We start from the raw sequence: 26,115 nt of genomic DNA, 5'->3' as shown, positions 1-26,115 counted from the left end.
AACCTGCATCCCACTCGGGACAGAATGCACCAGGGGAAAGAGGTCTGAAGAGCAAGGGCAGCAGTGAAGGAGTGGGTGAGGTGACAAGGTTCTATTGCAAGAAACAAGGAGTGGGGGGCACGACCAAGTATAGAGACCCCAGCTGGGGATTATAACTCGGCATGTTGTACATGTAATCCTGCCTGGAAAAACGCTCATGCTTGCTCTCCTTTGACCCCAGATTTCCCCCTTCTCAGGGAGCATGACGGGAGCACACAGGCAGCCTGACTATGTGGCTTAAGCTGCTTGCCTGGGCTCTCCTTGCTTAAGCTGCTTGCCTGGGCCTTTCCTGCTGGAAAGGACCACCCAGTGGGAGCTGGCCAAAGCTGGATGGGAAGCAGGAAGAGGCTGCAAAGTGCACAGATGAGGCAATAGTCCCAGGCAGTGTGGCATGCTGTAGGCCTCGTGGTTGTGTGGTTATGTTTCCCAGTGGTTTCCCAAACAGGCCAGGGGCCCACTCACCAAGCTCTCCTTTATGTAGGCAGCTGTGGGGCCCGGGATCTGGCTCAGGAGGGCTGCTCTCTCCTGAGGATGCTCCAGCATCTCCAGTGCCAGTCTCAAGTCCTCAATGAGATGGAGCACTGGGAAAGGGTTCGTGTGGGAGGCCGGAGAGGCCAGTGCAGGCTCGCAGCTACTGTCACCGATATCTGCACCTGTTTTAGTGCCTGGAACGAAAGAGAGTCAGGAACTTTGGTAAGAAGGGTGGATGCCATGGGCAAGGAACTGGTAAAGGGCAAAGAGAGAAGAGATAGGGGAAAGAAGATTGGATAAGAAGATCACTAGAAAATCACTTCTGCCTCAGCAGAATCATTCTCAAAGTAAACTCAGCAGTAACCATCTTCCATCCTGGGCACGGCATGGCAGGAAGAGACCGGACTGAGGTGAACAACTTGTCCAAGGAGAATGATGTACAGAAGCTCACACCCCTAGACAACTGGGAGAACACAGCCGGCCCTTCCCAGTGACCTGAAACACACTGGCTAAAACAATGAGCTGCTATTCGTCAGCTTTTAGATCCATCAGTTTAAGTTAATGTGGTAGGGCTGTCTGCACAGATGGCACCAAAAATTCCTCTCCTCCTTGTATATGTATTCCTCTCCTCTCCTCTCCACTCCTCCCACAGTGATTCCTGACTCTAGCCTGGCCCAGTGACACGCTCTGTGCAATACAATGCCGTAGACTGCCAGTCTCAGCTCTGATGAGGTTTAGTGAATCGGAATCTTTCCAGATTTTCCCACTTGGGGGACCTCAACATCCCCTAACGTACTCACACTTTAAAGCTGCACTAGTTACAGTGAATCCATATCTCATCCTCCCTATTATGGACCATGAAACTCTGACGGCAGGGTCCCTGCCACAGTTGTCTGACTTCCTGCCATCACGGCCCCTGCTCTGCAGATGTCAAAGGGGCATCTGACTACATGCACGCATGCTTGGAGGAACAGCTAAGAGGAAGAGAGCTCAGACTGGGTCAGCTCTTTCTAATTTCAAGTGTCCTAAACAGGGGCTGTTTTTGCCTTTGTAAACCTCACCATTTAAACAAACAAACAAACAAACAAAAAGTCTTCTTTGCATAAACACAGTGGTCTATTTTTCAAACCAAAGACTGGGGTGACACAGTCTGACAAAGGATTTCTGTGCTTTTTTCAGCAATAAAAAACACTTTAGAAAATGTGTCGATAGTGGAATTTCTAGGACATTTGGATTGTTTGTAAGGCCAACAGGATAAAATACTTGGAATGCAGGGCTCTGCTGGAAAATATGGGCAATAGGGCCACCACATCCACAGTTACGGGCAGGCCTGACGTCTAAATCTAGGTCCCTCCACCCCGCTAAGAGCCAGCTTCCTAGTTGCCACGGCAGTTTTTGCAAGAAAAAATCCACACAGAAGGAAACAATTACTATTTGATTGCTGGTTTGCTTTCTGAAAGCACAGGATAGAGGGAATTGTGGGTCACAATCCACAAACAAGTTCATGGCTCTGGGGAGCTGGGAAACTGCAGATTACCCACACTCTAGTGTATGATCAGCAGTTTCTAGGCCCTACAAATCTGATGGAGAGTTGACTATGAAGGGCCACAGCCAACCTCAGGGAAGAAAATGGACCGAGCAGAGGAAGATCCCCCAGTCTCCAATTCACTGAGTAATCCCTGATCATCCCAGACATGCTCCAACACAGATACCTTTATAAACAGAGGATAAGTCAGGCCAGTCAGGCCATGGGTAGGTGAAGAGACCAAGATTTTCATTAACTTTAGGTCACTCTGTGGTCTTGGACAAGTCTCTTCCTTTCTCTGGGCCCCCTCTCTGCCCTAAAGCCTTGGGATTCTTCCCTACCATTCAAGGGGTGTGTGTGTGGGTGTGTGTATCTGTGACTATTTTTGGATGTGGTATATGTATACATAAAAGACTTAAATCCCTGTAATTTTTTTTTTGCAATTTATATCAACATACAGGCTCACAAAATGGCCCAGAATGGTGAAACTCCTAAGGCCTAGCATTAACAAAGGCAACAATTGTCTAGAAGACTCAATTTCATACTCCACGCATTCCCTTCAGATAATTAGCTCCTATGGAAAAATTACAACCACAGGGGGAAACAAATCAGAATAGAACTACAAGCTACAACAAAGAAGAAAATATATGCCTTCATACTTGAGGGTAACAGAGCAATATAAAAGAGACAATAACATAACATATAACACAACATAGAAAAGAGACAAGGTGTTATTCCCCAAATTACTTCTCAGAAAAGAGCAATTCACCTTATACTCAAACCCTAATAAAGCTTCTCTTTGGGGGCACTTACTTTATTTTGAACAACAAAGCACTCTTTGGGGAAGATAGATTAGCACAAAGGTTTTCAATTTTATATGCATAGTGAGTTTTACAAACTATAGATGCCTGGGTCCTACCTCCAGAAGTTCTAATTGGTCTAAGATGTGATTTGGAATAATAAAAAGCTCCTTAGGTGATTTTAATGTGCAGCCTAAGTTGAAACCATCTAAGAAACCTGAAACCTACACAAATCACCACAATGAATACTAAATTTTGATGTTTAGGGAGGTCACCTGGTAATTTTTCATTTAAAGAGGCAAAACTAAAGCTTAATACAGATTTACTAATTATTAGAGGAAATAAGACCATGTAAAATGCAAGCATAGGATTTTATTGAAAGCCTTTTAATGATCACTTCCAAAAGCAAGTAAGAAGGTCTGTGGTAATAATTAGGGTTATTTATAGATGTTTTGGTTCTCCTCTACTTGGGCTCACAGCGGGATTACATGTCTGCGCCTTGTTTACTTACGGCCACATGACTTCCCTTGGCCAATAAACATGAAAGTTTTTAAGGACCAGTACATAATTCCCCATATCTCTTCCACCTGCTCTGGCCTCCGGTAATGGTAGAGAGTGAATCAGCCCGTGTCCAAGAAGGATGATGACATGGACCAGAGCCCTCAGCAGATCTGGAGGGAACTTAAAGTATGAACAAGAAACAAACTTTGCTGTTTCAAGCTACTGATCTTTTAGCCTGTTCGGCTGCAGTAACAATCAGTCCTACTTCACTTATACAAAGTATGTATGTCACACAGTTCAGAAATACATATGTGAAAGATCAAATTTTTAAAAATGATCTTTTAATGGGTTCAAATGTAAGCAGCCATCAACTTAATGTAGACTGTTATATGTGTAAAATGTTAACCACAAAACAAAAACTGGTAACAGGTATGCTAAAAAATAGAGAAAGCAATTCAAGTATATCAGTAAAAAAAGCCAGCAAACCTTGAAAGAAAAGAGCAAGAAAGGAACACAGAAGAAATATAAAAACATCCATAAAATGAGTAACAAAATGGCAATAAGTACATACCTATCAATAATTATTTTGAATGTAAATGGGCTAACCGCTCCAAACAAATGACATAAGGTGACAGAATGGATAAAAAACAAAACAAAACAAGACCCATCTATATGCTTCTTATAAGAGACTCATTTCAGACCTAAAGACACATGCAGATTGAAAATGAAGGGATACAAAAAGCATTTATCATGCAAATGGAGGTGAAAAGAAAGTCTTAGTAGCAATACTTATATTGGAGAAAATAGACTAAAACAAAGAGTGTAACAAGAGAAAAAGGACACTATATAATCATAAAGGGAATAATCCAACAAGATATAACAGCTATAAATATTGATGCGCTTAACATGGGAGCACCAAAATACATAAAGCATCTAGTAAAAAAACATAAAAGGAGTAATTGATAACAATACAATAATAGTAGGGAACTTTAACATCTCACTTACATCAATGGATAAATCATCCAAGCAGAAAATCAACAAGAAAACAGTGGCTTTGAATGACATTTTGGACCAGATGGAGCTAGCAAATTTATTCAGAACATCCCATCTTAAAACAGCAGAATGCACATTCTTTTTAAATGCACATGGAATATTCTCCAGAATAGGTCACATATTAGGCCAAAAGACAAGTCTCAACAAATTCAAAAACACTAAAGTCACACAGTGCATCTTTTCCAACCATAACACTATGAAACTAGAAATGAGCCACAAGAAAAAGTCTGAGAAGAACACAAATACATGGAAGTTAAATAACATGCTACTAAACAATTAATGGGTCAACCAGGAAATCAAGAGGAAATAAAATAAGACATAGAGACAAATTAAAATGAAAATACAGTGGTCCAAAATCTTTGGGATGTAGTAAAAGCTGTTCTAACAAGGAAGTTTATAGCAATACAGGACACATCAAGACAGAAGAAAAATCCCAAATAAACAACCTAACCTTCACCTAGAGAAGTTAGAAAAAGAACAAAACCCAAAGCCAGTAGAAGGAAGGAAATAATAAGATTAAAGGAGAAATAAACAAAATAGAAACTAAAAAAACAATAGAATAGATCAATGAAACCAGAAGCTGGTTCTTTGAAAAAAATCAACAATATTAATAAACCTTTAGCCAGACTGAGCAAAAAAAAGAAAAAGAAAAAAATAGAGACAGGGCTCAAACAAACAAAATCATAAATGAAAGAGGAAAAATAACAACCAACACAAAAGAAATATAATGGATTATAAGAGCATAGTATGAAAAATTATATGCCAACAAACTGGACAATCTAGAAGAAATGGATAAATTCTTAAGGGCATACCACCAAAAACTGAATCAGGAATAAATAGAAAATTTGAACAGGCTGATTACCAACAATGGAATTGAATCAACAGTCAAAGAAACTCCCAACAACAACAAAATTCCCAACAAAGAAAAATCCAGGACCAGACAGCTTCACAAGTAAATTCTACCAAACACTTACAGAAGAATTAATACCTATTCTTAAGCTATTTCAAAAAACAGAAGAGGAAGGAAAACTTCCAAATTCATTCTATGAGACCAGCATTACTCTGACACCAAAACAAGATAAAGACACTATAAAAAAAGAACTACAGGCCAATATTTCTGATGAACACAGATGCAAAAATCCTCAATAAAATATTAGCAAACTGAATCCAACAACAGATTAAAAAAATCATTCACCACGATCAAGGGGGATTTATTCCTAGGATACAAAGGTGGTTCAATGTTCACAAATTAAGTAACATGATGCATGACATCAATAAGAGAAAGGATAAAAACCACATGATCATCTCATAAAAAGCATTTTCCAAAGCACAACATTCCTTCATGATAAAAACCCTCAACAAAGTAGTTTTAAAGAGAATAGATCTCAACATAATAAAGGCCATATATGAAAAACCAACAGCTAATATCATACCTAATAGTGAAAAACTGAGGGCTTTCCCCTGAAGATCAGCAGCAAGACAGGAATGTCCCCTCTCACCACTTTTATTCAACATACTACTGGAAGTCCTAGCAATAGTGATCAGACAACAAAAAGAAACAAAGGAATCCAAATTGGTAACTAAGAAGTAAAACTATCTTATTTGCAGGTGGCATGAAACTATATATAAAATACCTGAAAAACTCCACCCAAAACTACTAGAACTGATAAGTGAATTCAATAAGGTTGTACGATACAAAATCAATATACAGAAATCTGTTGCATTTCTACATACAAAAAGTGAAGCAGCAGAAAGAAATTAAGAAAAGAATCCTATTTACAATTGCACCAAAAATAAAATACTTAGGAATAAACTCAACCAAGGAGGTGAAAGACCTGTATTCTGAAAACTATAGAACACTGATGAAAACAGTCGAGGAAACCACAAACAAATGGAAAGATATTCCATGCTCATTGATTGGAAGAACAAGTATTGTTAAAATATCCATACTACCCAAAGCAATCTACAGATTTAATGCAATCCCTATCAAAATACCAATAGCATTTTTCACAAAACTGGAATAATCCCTAGATTTGTGTGGAACCACAAAAGACCCCAAATAGCCAAAGTGATCTTGAAAAAGAACAAAACTGGAGGTATTACAATCCCAGATTTCAAGTTATACTACAAAGCTGCAATACTCAAAACAGTATGGTACCGGCACTAAAATAGACACATTGGTCAATAGAACAGAATGGAGAGCCCAGAAATAAACCCATGATGATATGGCCAATTAGTCTATGACAAAGGAGATAAGAATATACAATGGGAAAAAGACAGTCTCTTTAACAAATGGTGCTGAGAAAATTGGACAGCTACATGCAAAACAATGAAACTGGACCACTTTCTTATACCACAAAAATAAACTCAAAATTGGATTAAGGACCTAAATGTGAGACCTGAAACCATAAAATTCCTAGAGGAGAACACTGGCAGTAACCTCTTTGACATAAGCCATAGACACAGTTTTCTAGATATGTCTCCAGATGCAAGGAAACAAAAGCAAAAATAAACTATTGGGACTTCATCAAAATAAAAAGCCTCTGGGGCGCCTGGGTAGCTCAGTTGGTTAACTATCCAAAACTTAGTTTCGGCTCAGGTCACGGTCTCGCAGTTCTTGAGTTTGAGCCCCACATCAGGCTCTGCGCTGTCGGCGTGAAGCCTGCTTGGGATTCTCTTTCACCCCACTCTCTCTACCCCTCCCCCATTTGCTCTCTTAAATAAACAAACAAACAAATAAATAGCTTCCGCGCAGCAAAGGAAACAATCAACAGAACTAAAAGACAACCTTTTGAATGGGAGAAGATGTTTGCACACAACTTAACACCAAAAGATCCCCAAATAATCCAATTAAAGAATGGGCAGAAGACGTGAACAGACCTTCAAAGACATCCAGATGGCCAACGGACACATGAAAAGATGCTGAACATTGCTCATCATTAGGGAAATGTAAATCAAAACCACACTGAGATACCACCTCACACTGGTCAGAATGGCTAAAATGAAAAACATAAGAACCAACAGGTGTTGGTGAGGATGTGAAGAAAAAGGAACTCTCGTGCAATGCTGATAGGATTGCAAACTGGTATAGCCATTATGGAAAAACAGTATGGAGGCATTTCAAAAAATTAAAAATAGAATTACCATATGGTTCAGTAATTCCACTACTGGGTATTTACCCAAAGACTATGAAAACACTAATTCAAAAAGACATATGCAGTCCTATGTTTTTTGCAATATTATTTGCAATAGCCAAATTAGGGAATCAGCCCAAGTATCCCTCAATAGATGAAAGGATAAAGAAGATGTGAGATATATACACATATATATGTATATACGTGTGTGTGTGTGTGTGTATATATATATATATATATACACACACACACACGCGTATATATTTATTCACATGTATATATTTACAATTTAGAAAAATTGTAATTTCAGTACAGTTAACATACTTCTCTGAATGACTTATTTCACTTAGCATTATACTCCTTAGATACATCCATGTTGTTGCAAATGGCAAGATTTCATTCTTTTTATGGCTGAGTAATATTCCATTATATATGATCAATGACCATAAAATATCATCCACAACTTCTTTTTTTTAATGCTTATTTATTTTTGAGAGAGAGAGAGAGACAGACAGAGTGTGAGCAGGGGAGGGGCAGATAGAGAGGGAGACACAGAATCCGAAGCAGGCTCCAAGCTCCAAGCTGTCAGCACAGAGCCCAACACAGGGCTCATACTCAAAACCCGGGAGATCATGATCTGAACTGAAGTCAGACATTTAACCAAAGTCAGACACTTAACTGACTGAGCCACCCAGGCGCCCCTCATCTACAACTTCTAGAAAACCTGTCACTCAAGATTAAGAATAAAACAAGGATGGGCTCTGCGCTGACAGCACAGAGCCTGCTTGGGATTCTCTCCCTCTCTCTCTGCCCCTCCTCTGCTAGTGCACACACGCACCTGCTCTTTCTCTCTCTTTCTCAAAATAAATAAACTTTTAAAAGAGAATAAAAAGAGTACATTTTTCAGATGATGACTCATGCAATTTATTACTGAATTAATTTTAAAGGATCTACTTCATGAAGAAAGAAACTATGGCAAGCAAAAAGGTGTGGGATGAAAGAACCAACTGTGTTAAAATTATTTGTTAAACAGAATAAACACTGCCAATTAAAAAACATAATAATTTGGAGGATATGGATTAAGATGACATTAGAACTCTGCACAAAAATAATGTGGACAATGGGGCACTGATAGAAATCAAAGCGTTCTAAGAGTCATGTATTAATGATGAAGCATTACTCTTCTTTAAAGATATTTATCTTTAGCCTTCATGGTAAGGAGGCATGTTAAATATATAAGTATGAGCCTTAAAAGAATAGTAATAGACATTTAACTTTCTAGCAGAGATTAAAAACAACAACAAAGGCCAGCAAGACAAAACCAAAAACAAATTTAAGACACACACACACACACACACACACACATACACACACACACACACACACACACACACACACACATTAACTGGATAAAATGATAAAAACAAATAAAAAATCATCTGAATAGTCCTGTAAAATAAACAATTTAAACTATAATTTGAAGCATTTGAACCATAATTTAAATTTCTTTTCCAAAGAACATTTCAGGCCGAGTGTTTTTACAAGTAAGTTCTATCAAACTTTCAAGAAGTGAAAAATTCTGCTCTATTTTGTTTGAGTGTTGGAAGGGACTGCTCCCAGCTTATATAATACAGAGAACTTGCCAGCACAACCTGTAGTCCAGAGTGTACATGGCGCCCCCGGAACCATACAGCTCAGCAGTCCTGAGCACAATGTAGGGGATTCCAGGCCTTCTCACTGAGGAACTTGGACACACAAATCTCAAACACAAATTTTAAAAACCAAATCCCATGGTGTGTAAAAAAGAGAGCATGTTGTGACCATCTAACCTAGGAAATGACAGATCAAGCAGAGCTAAACAGGAAATAAAAAATGAAGTGATACAATAGAACAACAAAGGACAAAGAACTCTGTCCCAAACAACGAGAGATGGCACACCGTGTTCAAGCACATATGAAATATTTTTCCCCTCAAACTGACCACATACTTATTAGAATGACTAAAATAAAAAAGACAAGAAATAATAAGTATTGGAGAAGATGTGCAGAAAAAGGAACCCTCATATATTGTTGGTGGGAATGTAAACTGCTGCAGCCATTGTGGAAAACAGTATGGAGTTTCCTCAAAAAATTAAAAATAGAATTATACGATTCAGGAATTCCACTACTGGGTATTTACCCAAAGAAACAAAAACACTAATTCAAAAAGGTACACGTACCCCTGTGTTTATTACAGCATTATTCACAATAACCAAAATACAGAAGCAACCTATGTGTCCATGGATAGATGAATGGATAAGGAAAATGTGACATGTATAAAGGAATATTACACAGCCATAAAAAGGGGTGAGATCATGCCATTTGCGACAACATGGATGGACCTAGAGGGCATTATCCTAAATGAAATAAGTCAGACTGAGAAAGACTAATACCATATGATTTCACTCACATGTGAAATCTGAAAATAAACCACACAAATGAATAAACAAAAAGCAGAATCAGACCTACAAATACAGAGAACTGATGGTTGCTAGAGGTAAGGGGGTTTGGGGACTGGGCAAAATGGGTGAAAAGGAGGGGGAGATACAGGTTTCCAGTTAAATAAGAAGAGGGACACAGATGACTGGGTCAGAGGGACACGACCTGAGGACTCGACCTGTCACCACTTGCTCTGAAGATGGCAGAAGGGGATGGTGAGCCAAAAAAGGACAGCATCACAGCAGCCAAGGGGCCGGCAGTGGCAGACTAGTTGTACAGAGAAAACCCTCGAAGGACACCCCAAAATTCAAAAACCCATGTGCACACACCTTTTTAAGCAGCTAAACTGAAGGAAATCTTCAGAGCTCAGAACCTCAAGGGAAAGAGAGCATCTGAACTGGTGTTTATCCAGTATGCCACTGCCAGTTCCCTGACAGTCTAACACCTGGGCCACAGACCACTTGGGGGGACAGGAGACAAAGTTTAGGCCTGATCCAAGGGAGAGGTCAGATGGGAGACCTCTGCACGAAGCCAGGATACAAAAGGGCAACACCTTCAGTAAAGTAGAGAAGCCTACCCTGCAGAAGGAAACTGGGCCTGGAATCTGGAATAAGAACACATACAAATAATTTGATGTTTAAAAAAAAAAAAAGAGGGGGGTGAGTGAAGCCCAGAAAGTGTGAGACAAGTAGAAATCAGACAATAAGATTGTTGAAAAATGGTCAGATGAATTAATCATCAAAATAAATGTATACAGACGACACCGGCTGGTTGAAAGACAGGTATTGTTAAACTGGTTAAAAAGTAAAAGGGTACCTATATCCCATTGGCAAAAGATATATCTAAAACAAAAGCACACTGAAAGCTTGATACTGAAAAAGGATGGAAGAAGGTCAATACCAATATAATGCCAAGAAAAACCAAAACAAAGTTGGAATGGACAGATTAACATGAGAAAAAATACTCTTCAAGACAAAAAACATTGCCAGAGATGAAGAGTGTTACTCTATGCTGATAAAAGTGTTCACCGGGAAGGTAGAACTCTAAAAGTGTATTCATATAATACAAAACACAGCTTCAAAATATAAGGCAAAATACTCAGAGTTATAGGGAGACAAAATCCACCACCTAGTAGAATTTTAATATGTATTTCTAAGAAACTGATGAGATCAAGCAGACCAAAACAATCTGTAATGATAGCAAAGATTTAAACAAAGTGGATGTAATGAACAAATACAGAACATTGCACCTGACAATTGGGAGAATGTACACACCTTTCCAGAACACCTGGGACATTAATGAAAGCTGACAGTGCTCTAATCAAGGCCACAAAGCAAGTATCAATAAATTCCAAAGAATAAGTATTAGAGACCACTTAACCACAACACATGGAAGTTAGCAGTCAATTGAAAACATATTATTATTGATTGGTTTTTTAATTCGGTTAAAAATTTTTTTAATGTTTTATTTATTTTTGAGAGGGGGGGAGGGGCAGAGAGAGAGGGAGACACAGAATCTGAAGCAGGTTCCAGGCTCTGAGCTGTCAGCACAGAGCCCGATGCAGGGCTCAAACGCAAGAACCACCAGATCATGACCTGAGCCAAAGTTGGACGCTTAACCAACTAAGCCACCCAGATGCTCCTTAATTTGGTTTCTAAAAGAGAATAGATACATTTAGGTAAGCAGAGAAGAAAATGACAAAAACCATTCAAGTAAGTTAAATATGAATATATATTAAGTATAGATACAGAATGCATATTTATTCACATATACTGTGGTGGTTAATTTCATGTGTCAACTTGGCTAGGCCAGAGTACCCCAGTATTTGGCCAAACCTTAGTCTAGATGTTTGTGAAGGTATTTTTTAGCCAAGATTAACATTGAAACTAGTAGGTTGTATCTAATGCAGATTGCTCTCCATAACATCAAATTGGTGAAAGGTCATAACGAAAAAGGACAGATCTCCCTGGAAGAAGAAGGAATTCTGCCAGCAGCTGGCCTGCAGTCTGGAACTGCAACATTGGCTCTTCCATGGGTCTCTGGCCTGCTGGCCTATCCTGGAGAGACTGAACTTGCTAGCTCTCATAATCAGGTGAGTCAATTCCTTAAAATCAATCAGTCAACCAACCTTTCTCTCAGAGATCTCTTTCTCTAAACACACATGGACAGGCACACATACACACAGACATGCACGCACGTGCACACACACACACACACACACACACACTATTGATTTTGTTTCTCTGGACAACCTGGACTAATACATATACATATTTATGTATTTACAGAATAAATAATAAACATGCCACACACATACGATGGAAAGTCATCAGCAAAGTCAGTTCTTTGAAAATAATAATAATAAAGATAACCCTGGGTAAGACTGATCAAAAAATAGAGGGCATAATGAAGCACTATTAGGAATACACAACAGGTATAGCAGATCTTTAAAAAATATGACAGCCATGCTTATGCTAACAAAATGAAAGATCTTAGTAAAATGCACAAATTTTTAGAAAAATGCAACTTGCCAAAACTCAACTAAGAAGTTAAAACCTGTTTCTAACCATTAAAAACAGGAAATCTTTCAAGGAGAAAATACCAGGCTACATGGTTTTGTATGTCAGTTCCGATACCTACAACTAGAGCAGGTATTTAAGGAACAAGTGAGAATTCCAGTTTTACTCAGACTCTTTCAGGGAACAGAAAATGAGGCTGTGCAGCCCTGAAGGAGGGGAGGAGTGCTCTGTAGCAAGGGGAAAAATCCAAACGATGGTTGTTGAACAGTGCTTGCCACCATGGGCCATTCCGACCTCTTTACACAAAGGATAGATGGTCTTGATAGCTCAGGCCCCTGGTCACCTCCAAACTTCCACTCTGACCGTCTCCAGGTCAGAATCAGAGCACAGTGCTCTCCACCTGAATCTTGAGTGGGAAGCAGGCAAGGTTAGGTTCTCCCACCCCCTTACTCATGACTGCTATATGCCGATCTACCTCAGAGAGGACCTGGACCAGACCAGTTAACTGAGCATGTGCAGAGCATGGACTGATCAGCAGCCTTCAATGCCACAGCCATTCATCAGTCAAAGTGAATAATCTCAGTCTTGACCAGAACTTACTCTACCCCAAATCTAAATCTTAAAAAAAAAGAAAGAAAGAAAGAAAGAAAGAAACACCAGACACTAATCAGAGTTCACAGCAAGGCCCAGAGCAACCTCTTTTTAAAACTGTCACAAAACGGGCCCCTTTTAACTCTTCCTCATCGATGGGTACAGCTTGCAGATGACTGCATGAATGACCCCCTGCTATGGTGAAGAGGAATGAGTGGCCATCTGTGTTATGACCATGGGCTTCTCTGTACTACTGCAGAAATGGCCTCCCAGAGCAGCCACTGAACCTGTCAGCCCACAAATTAAGCCAGATGCAAAATGAGCATATGTGGCAGTTGCCCTGGGTCATGCAGGGCAATGTACTTAAGCAATATGTGGTTCAATTTCAACAGTCAACAGTGTAATTCAATTATAGTATTATTTGTGGGCCGAATCACAGGGATTAATCAGGAGCAAGAGCAAAGGTTAACATTGTACCGGAAGCTACAACAGTGGTCTTTTGTACTAGAAACATCATTTTTAACAAGGGTTCTGGGGTCTTTCAGTCACCTCCTTCCAACTTTCTGGCACAGAATTTTAGGGCTCCAATCAAGCACAGTCATACCCAGGAAACACCCATTCGGGTTTCAAAAATTCAACCATGTAAGGAGTTTCATTTAATGGTCCTGTTTCTGCTGGCAAGGGATTTCTTTTCCTTACACCTCCAGAGCCACCAAGTGCCCTGAGATAAGGGTCACCACACCGCGGCTCGGAGACAAGTAAATTTGACACTTGTGCATCAGGATGTCCTCTCAGGGTATTTCTGGCCTGGTTGTTTACAGTAGTGATAATCTCCTGCAGTGTTTGCATTGTTTACATTGATTTGGAGGAAGGAGAATATTCTTTTTTCCCCATTAAAGACTTACTTACATAAATACTGAGATCACATGCCCTAAGTATACTCTTCTAGGAAGGAGTTTTGGAAAGTGAACCTGAGCCTAGCATACTCCAGAGTAATTAATAAAGGGAAATCTCTTGTCATATAGTGTTGTGCCTAAGAATCATCATTGTTGAAGGAACTGTCCTTTTAGGAGGAATCCATGTTGTTTTTGCATAAATGCTTGCGATATGGGGTATGCAGGAAGCCTACAAAAGTTTCTTCCATTGAAATAAAGTGGTAACTGTGTTTTCAGAAAGTGAGAGAACACAGTCCTTGGGTGCTCATTTGAGCAACTTAATGGATGCAAAAGCAATTGTGTTTTGGTAGTGTTGGCATCACGTGACACCATTCGACTTCAAATTAATAGGTGAATAGAAATACAGAAAGGACGATTTAAATGTTCACAGAGAAATGTCATTTCTGCAGGATTTGTGGCATCATGATGTGATACCACGGTTTTCAAATTTTCTCTTAGCTGCCACCCTTTCAGCAGAGGAACCCTCACTTGGAAGTCTCATGCGTCTGAGAGAGAAGAGAGCAAAGTCACTCTGGCTAGGGGACCAGGAGCAAGAACTGAACCGGACTCCGTTCCCAGGTAACTTTTCTCTCAAATGGCTTCACAGAGCCCCCAGAACTCCGCTACACAGCATCATAAAACCAGTGCAGGCATGAAAGCAGCCCAGAAGAAACTCAGATGGCCCTAGACTGGAAATCCAGCACTGCGACCCTACGTGGTAAAAATCATAATGTCAGTGCTAACCTCAACAAAACAAACTAACTTATACCAACTGAGCACTAAGTGCCTTACCTCCATTAATTTAATCCTCCCAATAATATGAGATAGGTACAATTATCACTATTTTATATATGAGGAAACTGAGCTCAGAGGGATTAAACAATCTGCCTAAAGATCCCACGGCCAGTCCTAAGTGACTGAGCTGGAATTCAAACCTCAACGGTCTAACTCCCTACTCCACATTAACAAGCATAAAATCTCTTTTTAGAAAAAATTTTTTAAAACGTTTATTTACTTTTGAGAGGGAGAGAGAGAGACAGAGTGCAAGCCAGGGAGGAGCAGAGAGAGAGGGAGACACAGAATCCGAAGCAGGCTCCAGGCTCTGAGCTGTCAGCACAGAGCCTAATGAGGGGCTCGAAGTCACGAGCCGAGAGATCATGACCTGAGCTGAAGTCCGATGTTTAACTGAATGAGGCACCCAGGTGCCCCACAACCACAAAAACTCTTAAGCTCTTAGATCTAGTTTGGGCCAACCACCTTGAATATGAGGAGGGTATTAATAATCTTGCGGAAGAGTATCCTGCACAAAGGTATTCAATAATTATCATTCTTTTCATCACAAATGGCATAGAATATATACCCTCCAGACATGCACTAATTACTTCAATGTTCAATTATCTGCCAAATAGCTCCTGTCAAATGTCTGTGTGAGCCAATTATTACTTGAGAGATGGTTCACAGACATGCCAATCACTGAATCTTCAAAAAAAAAAAACAATTAGCGCTTTGTTATTCCAGAATAATCAGTGAAAGGTACCAAGAAAAGAATAAATGAAGTTCAGTACACAGGTAAAAGGGTATATATATATATAAACTAACAACTGCGCCCTAAAAAGGAGAGCCTATTCACAAAAGTAAATAAAACGTGTATGTGACAAATACTTATTAAACACCTAATATGTGCTGCGGACCAACGGAGGCACTAGGGATGGAGCAGCAAAGCCTCTGTCCCCATGAAACTTACAATCTGGTGTGGGAGGCTGACGATACACACAGGGAGGCAAATGTGAATGTAATAGGTCAGGTGGTGAAAAGTGCTATAAAGAAATATAAACAGGATATGAGGACAGAGTGGTGGGAGGAAAAGATGCTAATTAGAGAGGGTCAGGGGGGACCTCTGTGATGTGGTGACATTTCAGCAGCGATCATATCTGAGGGTATCTGGAGGATGGCATTCCAGCTAAGGGGGCAGCACGCACAAAGGTCCTGAGACAGCCAGTGTGTGGGCTAAAGGGAGATAAGCCAGGAGGAAAGTGGTAGGAGGTGTGCCCATACTTGCAGTCAAAGACCAGATCATGTATGGAAGGGCTGGGTCTGCTGAGGACTTCAGATTTTATCCTGAGATGGGAAGCCATTGACAAGCTTTGGAGAGAGGAATCTGTGGTTTGAAGTGAGTTTCAAGGATGGCTCTGCTGCTTTGTGGGAGACAGAGGGTAAAAAGGGCCAGGAGCCTGACAGATAACAGTTAGGACATGTTACAGTGCCACCAACAGGGGCAACAGCACAGAGACCACTCAGAAGACCATGCATTAATCTTGCAAATCCCAGGCGAGTCTAGCAAGGCCCGCACAAGCCTTATGCAATGAAAAACACAAAACACAAATGGGTGAAACAAGGCCCTGAATAAATAAGAACTCTAACATGTCTCTAAAGACGTAACATAATAAAGATTTTTTTAATCCCTCATTAATTTCTCAAAAGTTAACATTTTATAGGGCTTACTACGTGCCAGGCACTGTTCTCAGCACCTTATGCATGTAAGCATAGCAACCTTCTAAGGAGGGTACTATGATTATTCCCATTTTAAATGTGAGGAAACTGAGGCACAGTCAGGTAAATAGGGTGTTGTAGAGGCAGGATTTGATCCAAGAAGTCTGTCTGCAGGTGTTTCTCCTGACCAATCTGCAAAGAATGCCTTAGAATGTAGACTGTTCCAGGCACAGCTGCCCAAGGAGCCCTTCTAGAAGGAAGCAGCCAGTGTGGATGATGAAGGAAAGAGAAGGAGGTAGCAGTTTGTGCTGGAAATGCAGGGGGATGGGCCTCCTGGGTTCTGTACCACCCAGTCACAGGGCCCTTCCTCTTTGTCCATCCCAGATCCTCACCAGCAGATCCTGGGTTAAGGCAAAGCCCTGATGGTCACATGCTGCTCTCTCAGAGACAGCGTATTTTGCTAGAGGCTTCATCATTTTAGGAATGCCAATGTGGAGAAATTAGGAGGCAGGAAGCAGGACTGGCCCCACACCAGCTGTCTTCTTTAGAAGGTGTCCATTCAGCTTTCACAGCCATCCAAGAGCTTTGAGGTCGGAGGGCCTGACCCTGTGGCTCTGATCCCACTGCACATGAGCCCCTGATGGCTTCCAGATGAGACTCTACAAGGACTGCTAGGAAATCCGCACTCTTGACTGTTTCCTTTTAAGGGGGTTTTGGAGGCCCTAACCTAGAACAGGACATCCCAATCTGTAGAGCCTTGGAGAAGCAGAACATTATCAGGCCTCTCAAGAGCTCTTATGTTCACTGAGAAATGAGGAGCCTGACAGATGACAGCTAGGACATGTTACAGCGCCACCAAGAACGTGAAGAAGCTTCAACACACAGCCTCTCCCACCCAGGTGCCAACACCCACAACCCTCGGTGAATCAGACTGTCCTCACAGGGTGGAAGGAAAAGCAATTGCCCGGCAAGGGGCGGTGTCCAGTGCCCATGCACATCCTAGGCTTTAGCCACACTCAGCCCAAGCCCTCGTCCCTGAACTCCTCCAGCCGCAGCTCTGCACAGAGAGGAGCAAAGTCTCAAAGAAGCATGGCCAGTCAGCAAATAAGGCCCCTGACTTGTCATCTGGTCAGGGCAGAAAGAGGACCCTGGAGCCTTCCAGAAAGATTTTCAATGAGAGGTTTATTGTAATCAGTACGGGCTTGGGTTCCCCCCACCCCACCACCATCAAAGAGTTAATCAGCCCAAACAGCCCACTGGTGCTCCTTTCCAATTAATCAGTTTCATCGGATCTTTTCTGGGGACTATTCTTAAATGGCTAATGTGGACCTGAAGTCAAACAATGGCCAAACAGGTAAGAAACAATATGGCATAAGGAACATTCTTTAGGTGAGGAGGTGAATCCATACCAAACTGCCTCCTGATTCCCAAGCACACTGGAGACCAGCTGGGGAAGGGAGTGGACACCCGCATGAGGCACCAAGGTCTCCAGACTCTGAGTTTTGTCTCAGCTCACCTGTGATAGGCCAAGTTGTACTCTGACAAATTTACAGTAAAACCTCGGACAAATTTACAGTAAAAACAATCTTAATGCACCCAAACTGCCTCTCGGCCAGGAGCCAAAGTGTGCTAACGTATGGCACACCCACACTGCCTCGGCAGAGACCTAACCTCATGCCAGGGATCAAGGTGTTCCACAAGTCTGAACTCAAAAAAAGAGACGGCATGCACAATAAAATCAAATAAATCAACCGAGGGGCTTCTCGCTGTGCCAGAAAGAAAGGTGGAATGAGAGAAAACAGTCTTTGAGGTGTAGAGGACGAGCCATCAGTTGTTGGGACCCCCTGACCCCCTGACCGTACCTGCAATGATCCCGTCCATTTGCTCCAGGGCAGCTTCTAGCACGTGACTGGCATCCGAAGCCATGGCTCCTCTCCCCTCAGTCTTCTTCTTGTCTTACTGAAAGTTCAAGCACAGGACAAAGGAAAAGTTGCAGAGAGGCCCACATTACGCAGGCAAGACTGCAAACCCTCCTCTTTCAACATCACGTGGGCCTCTCTAGCAAGAATCCGAGCCGGCCACCCTCCGGTTCTGCCGTCTCTAGAGCCTCTCCCTCCTGGCACAAGTGATCCGTCTCCCGCGGCTTTAGCACACTATCCCATTCACATCTGAGATTAAGAGCCGCCATTATAGTCCCAGGTTCCAGAAGCTGCAGCCAGCACGGGGGAATCTCCCTTACGAGTTGGATAAAGGGACTCAGTGAGGACGTGCCCTGCAGCAAGCGGGCGTCAGGAGTCTCAGGAGGCACGTTTGTCTTAGAGCCGCATCTGTCCCGCACCTGCAACGCCTTCGTCGGGTAGGTGTGATCCAGGCCGAGAGTCCTCGGCTGCCACTTTCCTGGATGGTCAAAAGTGCCTGGCCTAGCGGACACACTGTTGTGGGGAGAGCTCCGTCCCAGGAACCTGGAAAATTCCTCTCACCATCTTAGTTCTAGACTACCCAACACCACGCAAAGTGCAGCACCCCACCTCCCCAGGACTGAAGAGCTTCTCCCAGGACACAAAGGCCACCCTCCCCCCAGGCTGAGTCTCCCGTCTAACGGAGATGGCAATTGGTTCTATCTCTGGACAACGCTGCCTCTACGAACGGTCTTTCAGCTAAACTGTCTTCCTGCAGCCTCTTCTCGTTTTATTGCTTCCCACCCACTCCCTGGTGGCAGGGAGCGACAACTGTATTTGTAATCCCTAGTTCACACCTATAAATGGCAGGCAGGAGCTGTTGTTTGCTCCTTCAGCAAAGCCTGTGCATGTGTCCAACGGGCATAAGTGCTGTGGAGAACCGGCCTGGCTCCTCTACCCAAGGATGGCCCGGGTCAGGAAACAGAGGGTCCTGGGGGTCTCGGCTCCTGTCCCCTGTTGATGTTGGACTTTCAAAGGGAAGAAAGGAAAGTGAGCAGCCACAGAGAAGTGGCTTTGGAGATGGTATGGATAAAGATTTTAGGACTACAAAGAACCACATTGGACTATACCAGGCAGTAGCTGTTAAAATAGACTGGGTTCAAACCCTGCTCTACCATTTACTATGTGATCTCTGAGCCTCAGTATCCTCATCTGTAACATGTGGATAATACCAGCACTTAACACACCAGGTTGATGTCATGATGAAATGAGGAATTAATATTTCATAGAAAGTACTCAGTACATTTCCTTACAGATAGTGAGTGCTCAACATATGTTAGCTGTTTTTGTTTTTGTTTTTGAAGTGAGGCAACGATCTCAGGATGTATTTGTGCCAGGACAGTGCACTGGATGAGAGACTTTAAACTAAATGAGGTAGGCTCAGGAACAGAGAACCCAGGTAAGTCCAAGAGGCTGGCTCCCCTGGAGGAGGTAGGCATGGCAAAGAGAGATAAGCAACTATTTGTATGGAGAGGGAGGGCAGTGATTCATAGGAGCAAAGGCCAAGGAAGGTCTGGGAACAGGCACTGAGCCTCGGCAGTCCAAGGGCCATTGCACAATCAATGCAGGGGCATGAGAACGGGAGCCTGCAGAGGGGGTGGGAGCCTCATCAGCACCTCAAGGCTGTGGCAGGAGCTACTACAGGAGGCTGCAGCAAGGGACAGAGCTGCCACTGCTGAGAAGAGCAGCCCAGGCCACTAGAGACCCCAAACATGTGCAGATCTCATGGGCTGAATAGAAGTAAGCTTGGGGGTTTGGGGGATGAGAGTAGAGGTAGCAGGAAAAGGGCACACAATCACACACAATTATTGCAGGTCAATAATCCACACATTCCCACCTGTTCAGAGATATTAAAGGTCTGAAATAGTTCCCTCTGAGGACCTCCCACTACTCCTAAGGAGAAGTCCACACTGCTCACTCACTGGGACCTTCAAAAGAGGCAGTGTAGGATCCGGCCAGGCCAACCCCATATTGCTTTCTCCATTGGTCATGTTCCAACAGCAGTGGCCTCCTTTCTGTGTGCCACCCCCCTCCCCCCGCCGATACTCCAAGACCATGTCTTCTTCTGAAACTTCACACCTGCTATCCACTCAGCCCTGAGCTCGCTTTCCCAGCTCTCTGCATGGCTCATTTATTCTCATCTTCCGGGTGTCAGCTCCCATGTGTCATCTGAGACAGGCCTTCCCTGCACACCTCCATCTATAGCAGCCCCTTCCAAGTGCAGCAGTTCCAAAGTATCTCGTCCGTATACTTGTATGCTTGCCAACTGGCCTTGCTCACCCTCTCCATGGAGGCAGTGGGGCCCTGTCTGCCTTGTTCACCCCTATATGCCCAGTGCCCAGCACAGTGCCTGGCACAAGGAAGCTTACGAGTGAATACTTGTGAATAAATTGATAGATCCCTTTCACCCACATTCCCCAAACCCTGCTGTGCTGGGTACTGGGGAGATATTGACAAATCAGACCTAGTCTCTGTCCCCACGGACCATGCAGTCTAGTGAAGACAAAAGTATAAACAAATTAACGATGACACAGTATGGGGTAAGCTGATAGAGGCCGGTATGCAGTTTCTCTGGGTCTTGAAGGATGAGTAGAAGTTTTCCCAGAAGATAAGGGGGAGAATGCTATTCCAGGCAGAGGGGATGGAAGGGTGGAGAAGCATGTAAGGGCAGGATGTAATTGGCAAATATCAAAGTGGTTGATGAGATTACACCAGAGCATCCAGCTGCTCATGATGAGTCAAAACCTTTCACAGAATTCACATAAGTGTAACGAGGGCAATTAATAAGAGGAGCTTGGGAATCACACCCACTGCCAGTGCACAACAAACCAAGTGGCCTCAGATGTAAACATATCAGATCTTTAAGAAGATCTCGTATTTTAATAGGCAGGCCCCATTTGGGGCCTTACTACCAGGGTAGAAGGGAGAGGACAGTTAGAAGGTGCCAAGCCTGGAGGGTCCAGGCTACAACCCCCTGCAACAGAAGGGCCATAAGAGGAGGCCCACAGGCCTTCTGCCCAGGGATGAGTTTGTACTTGGCAAAGAGCAGGTTGGGTGGACCCATGGGAGGTGGTGTGAAGTGACACATGAGTCAAAGGTGTATCATATTTAAAACCCAGGAGCCCGGGGCCGGTAAGGTTGTGAGTGCTCAGAAGCCAGACCTGCTTAGGGCAGCTGATGAGCTCAGTTCCAGACCTGCTGGGTCTCAGGTGATGGCAGGACACCTGTAAGAAGGGGCCCTGCCAGCTTCTGTCACAGGGCAGCTGTGAGGTGTCAGTGGCATGGGGTACAGAGAGACTTTTGAAGGGCCAAACATGCCATCAATGTGAGGCCTCAGGCCCCCATCTGTGAGCACAGACACTCTCAGAACAGGGAAGCCACAAGGTCACCAACCATTCCTATTCTGGCACCTAGTAGGCATTTTCTCCTCTGACCACTGTTGAGGTTAGAGCTCCTGTCATTAACACACGATGGGACAATCATTGCCCTCAGGGAGGTTGGAGCCTCAGAGGCACACATGTCACACACCACATTCAGTGTCTGTTCATCCCTGCAGGGGCACAGCACCTCCACTGGGAGCCTGGGTTCATCAGGGATGTGGAGCTTATGTGCACGAAGCTCCAGAAGTTGAATGCCTGGAGGCCTCCTGGAGAGAAGCTAGGTGAAGAGGCGATGACCCAAAGGGGCCGGGAGAGAGTCGGATTCCAGAAGCACCCCAAAGGCACAAGCGAAAAGCAGGGCAACTTCTAAGCAGGTGGTGGGGAGTGGAAGTGAAATCATGTTCTCTACCAATGAGAGGGGAGCTATAGCAGCCAGCCAGGGGCCTGTCACAGCGTGGATGCTGGGGCAAGAGATAGTGTGCCTGGGGGACTCCCTGGGGGCGGGGGGAGGTGCCCCCAGCCCAGGAAGGAGAGGAGCAGGCAGAGGATGACATGGCTCTTAAGGAGCTTAGTACAGTGACAGCTGTTGTGGCCCCAACCAGTTTTCATTCTCTCTGGACACCTGGACTATTAACAGAGCCCTGCATTTGATGGTGAAGGAACAGGAGGGCTTCTCTTCTTACCAAGTGACTAGCTCACACTTAGCTACAAAAAGAAACTGGGAATGTTAAGAAAAAGTGTAGCCCTTTCACCATTCACCCTTCCCTTCACCTGCAGGCCTCTCTAGATGCTGTCATCCTCCTATCTGAGGTGATGTCCCACCAACATAGAGCTTTACCCTCTTTGCCACCAGCCAGACAGAAAATGACCCTGTAGCTATAGAGAGGAACTGTCTTGTTTCAGAATGACAGCATCTGGTGACAGACGTCATAGCCACATGAATTGCACCACGCAAAGGTCAGTTTGGCACCTCGAAGTTGATAAGGGTGTAGGATTAGGGTTCTGAAATTTAGAAAGTGAGCCTCAATTAGCCACCCGTTATCTGATGCACTCTCAGCAAGCCGTGATTTAGATAGTGCATTAAGCTTTCATGTTCAGCAAAGTAGAATCAGAAGTAGGCAGGAACTGTTGATTCAGATAAGTCTTGGGCAAGTAGCCTTGACTTATCCCACCCACACTGAATTGCCAGCTTCCATTCCATTTTATAAAGTACTTTTCCTTTAGTAAAAGTGGTTAGAGCTGCAAGTGGCACTGGCCAGGACCAGAGAAGGAATCAGGAACAGATCCAGAGTCCCTGGTACCCCTGCTCCTTCAGGGTCTCCTGTGCCATGGACACAACTGAGCCAGATCTGGGATCGGATTCCTTGGCGGCTCCGTCCAGATGAAGGGATGGGGGTGGGGTAGGGTGGGGACAGTGTCCCCAACTAGAAGGCAAGGCCTGAAGAATGAACCCTGAGCCAAGAACCCACCACCACCAAACTTTGGACTCATCACACACCTCCTCCTTCTGCAAATGGCCATCAGGTGGTAAAGAAGTGTTGTGTTATCACAACCAACCAAAGCCTTTTCCCCATAATTTACAGATTGCCCATAAACCAGAACACTCTTAAACAGTTATTTTAAGAAATCCCTCTTGCTATGCCTCTGCTTGGGAGACAGCTTCTTAGAAGGATATAGGAAATTTATCTCTTTGGGATAAGAGAGCAAGAAGCCATTTTCAGTATTAAGAAAAAATGAAGATGGAAGAAGACACAAGAGAAACTGATGGCGGAGCCTAAATTTTCAATCACATCCCATATCAGTCAAGAACACCTTTCTTTTCAAAGGACAAAGGAAAAAAGAACACAGTCTGGAGTTAAAACATGCACTCTGCTGCATAATGACTGTGGATCTTTAGACAAGTTATTTAACCCCTCTCAGACTCAACAGTCTCATCTGTATCAGGATAAAACCAATCTCATTGCTACCAGTGAAAGTAAACAAGATAGACCTCAGGTAAATACAGCAGATTGAACCCAAACATCTAAATTAGCTACCCACTGAAACAACAGTCGAGAAATTTATTTTGAAAGACATAAACCCACAGGGACACTGAGAATATGCTAGCAGAGATAAGGGAGATGCCAGGGCAACAGCTCTGCAGCAAACATAAAAGGACAGCTGGTCCATGTTGGAGAGCTTCCGAAAGCTCTGGGAGAGATTTCTCCAGCAACACGAAATTAACAGGACACCTCATGCTTCAGAACACCCAAAGAGATTTATATATGGGGAGGAATTTGTTTAATTCAATGACAAGAAAGTTGAAACTCAAGCCAATGACAAAAGAACTGCATGGAAACCAAAAAGTAAAAGTAACCATGAACCTTACAGTGAAACACCTCATAGCAATCTAACCGGAACTGCAGGGGCAGCATGGGGTCGGGAGAGAGATGAAAAGTGGTTGTGGGCAGTGGAGGTGGGGCTGGAAAGGGAGCAGATTCCTCACCTCCTGGAGTGGGCACTCAGAAGTCACTAGATAATGACAACTGAAAACAATTAATAAAGCAGCAGAACAAGCATTTTTTCCCCCAGCAATATGGATAAAAATACTAAGAAATGTAAAGTGGCTGCTTCTGAGGAAGAGCAATGGGGTTGGGTAGGCAGGGAGACAACAGCTGTTTTAACAAATCGTATACAATTATTTCACTGTTTAAATTGTGTAGATGTATAGTAGTGATCAAAATCAAAACACTTAAAAAGTAATATGTGCAGTGTGCCTGGCAGAGAGTAGAGACTCCATGCTCCTTCCTCCTCTCGGGCAGGTGTCTGTTAGCTACTTGCTGGGAGTTTCTCCAACACTGTCTCACGTAATCCCCATGTGCCACTTAGGAATCCTCTCACTTTGCTGATGAGCAAAAAATTGGGCAGCTTGCCTGAGGATGCACACCGTTCTTCCACTTTGCCTCTGAAACGGGAACCCACTGGAGGGTTTTGAGCACAGGAGGATCTAACATACCTTGTTAAAAAGGAACACTATGGCTGAAAATGAACAGGGCTGGTGGGGGTGCAGTGCATCAGTGAACACAGGAAAACCAGGCATGAGATGAAGGTAGCTTGGACCAGAATAATGGTGGTAAATGTTCTCATTCTTGATATATGTTGAAGGCAAAGCCGGTAAACTATACTGATGGAGTGGACATGGGAGAGAGGAATCAGAATTACTATAAGGTTTTTGCCCTGAGTCTCTGGGAGAGTTGGAGGGACTGCAGAAGAAACCATTGAGGCAGGGGAAGGGGTCATCAGGAGACTGGTTTTGGAAATGTTCAGTTTAAGATGCCTAAGGACACCTAGGAAGATACACTGGAAATATGAGTCTAATGTTGGGAGGGAAGTTTGGCTGGAGAGAATTTGGGAGCCATTTGTATGGATATGGAATTTAAAACAACTGCATGAAGTAACCTAAGTAGTGCAGAGAAAGAGAGACAGAGACAGAGACAGAGACAGAGACAGAGAGAGGAAGGAAAGGAAAGGAAAGAAGGGAGGGAGGGAGGGAGAAAGGAAGGAAGGAAGAAAGAATGAAAAGGGAAAAGAAAAGCAAGAGGCCCCAGAACTCTCTGGAACACTACAACGCAGCCATCAGGAAGAAGAACCAACAAAGGGGACTAAGGGGGAGCAGCCAGGAGAATTGAGAAAGTGCTGCCCTAGAAGCCAAACAGAGGGTTCAGGATGGAGAAGGAAGCAATCAGGGGAGCCAAGTGCTGCTGAGTCAGACCAGAAACCATCTTCTTGCCCAGTGCTCACTGCTGGTGATCTCATCTGCTCCCACAGCCTCACCTGTCCCCACATTACCTCACCCTAGACTCTTACAAGAGCCTCCTAACTGGCTGCCTGCCTCCAGGCACCCCTGTCCACCCACCTTGCACTGAAGATTCACCTAACTCAGTGGTCCTCAAACACTGGTGTTCATCGGAGTCAGCTGGAGAGCCAGTCAAGCACAGAGGCCTGACCTTTGTAACCTGACCTAGCTCCTCTGGTGATTCTGATACTGAAAAAATCTGAGGGACACCTGGGTCGCTCAGTAAGTTGAGCGTCCAACTCTTGGTTTCGACTCAGATCATGATCTGGCGATTTATGGGTTTGAGCCCTGCATCAGGCTTTGTGCTGACCAAAGCCTGCTTGGGATTCTCTCTCTCTGCCCCACCCCTGCTCATTCTCTCTGTGTCTCTCAAAAATAAATAAACTTAAAAGGAGAAAAAAGCTGAG

At 43.5% G+C, this 26,115-nt stretch overlaps 1 protein-coding gene across 1 annotated transcript in view; it reads right to left on the bottom strand.

Annotated features, from left to right (window-relative positions):
- PPFIBP2 (PPFIA binding protein 2) overlaps positions 1-26,115 on the bottom strand; it is a 144,934-nt gene that overhangs the window by 94,760 nt on the left and 24,059 nt on the right. Inside the window, 2 exon segments of the mRNA XM_007083180.3 lie at positions 502-704; positions 18,398-18,494. Of these exon segments, the coding sequence (XP_007083242.2) occupies positions 502-704; positions 18,398-18,461 (267 nt within the window). The 5' untranslated portion in view covers positions 18,462-18,494.

Source organism: Panthera tigris, chromosome D1, assembly GCF_018350195.1.
Source record: "Panthera tigris isolate Pti1 chromosome D1, P.tigris_Pti1_mat1.1, whole genome shotgun sequence".
NCBI classification, from domain to species: Eukaryota; Metazoa; Chordata; class Mammalia; order Carnivora; family Felidae; genus Panthera; species Panthera tigris.
The sequence above is the reverse complement of the archived record's forward strand: the minus strand, read 5'-3'. Positions and strand labels throughout refer to the sequence as shown.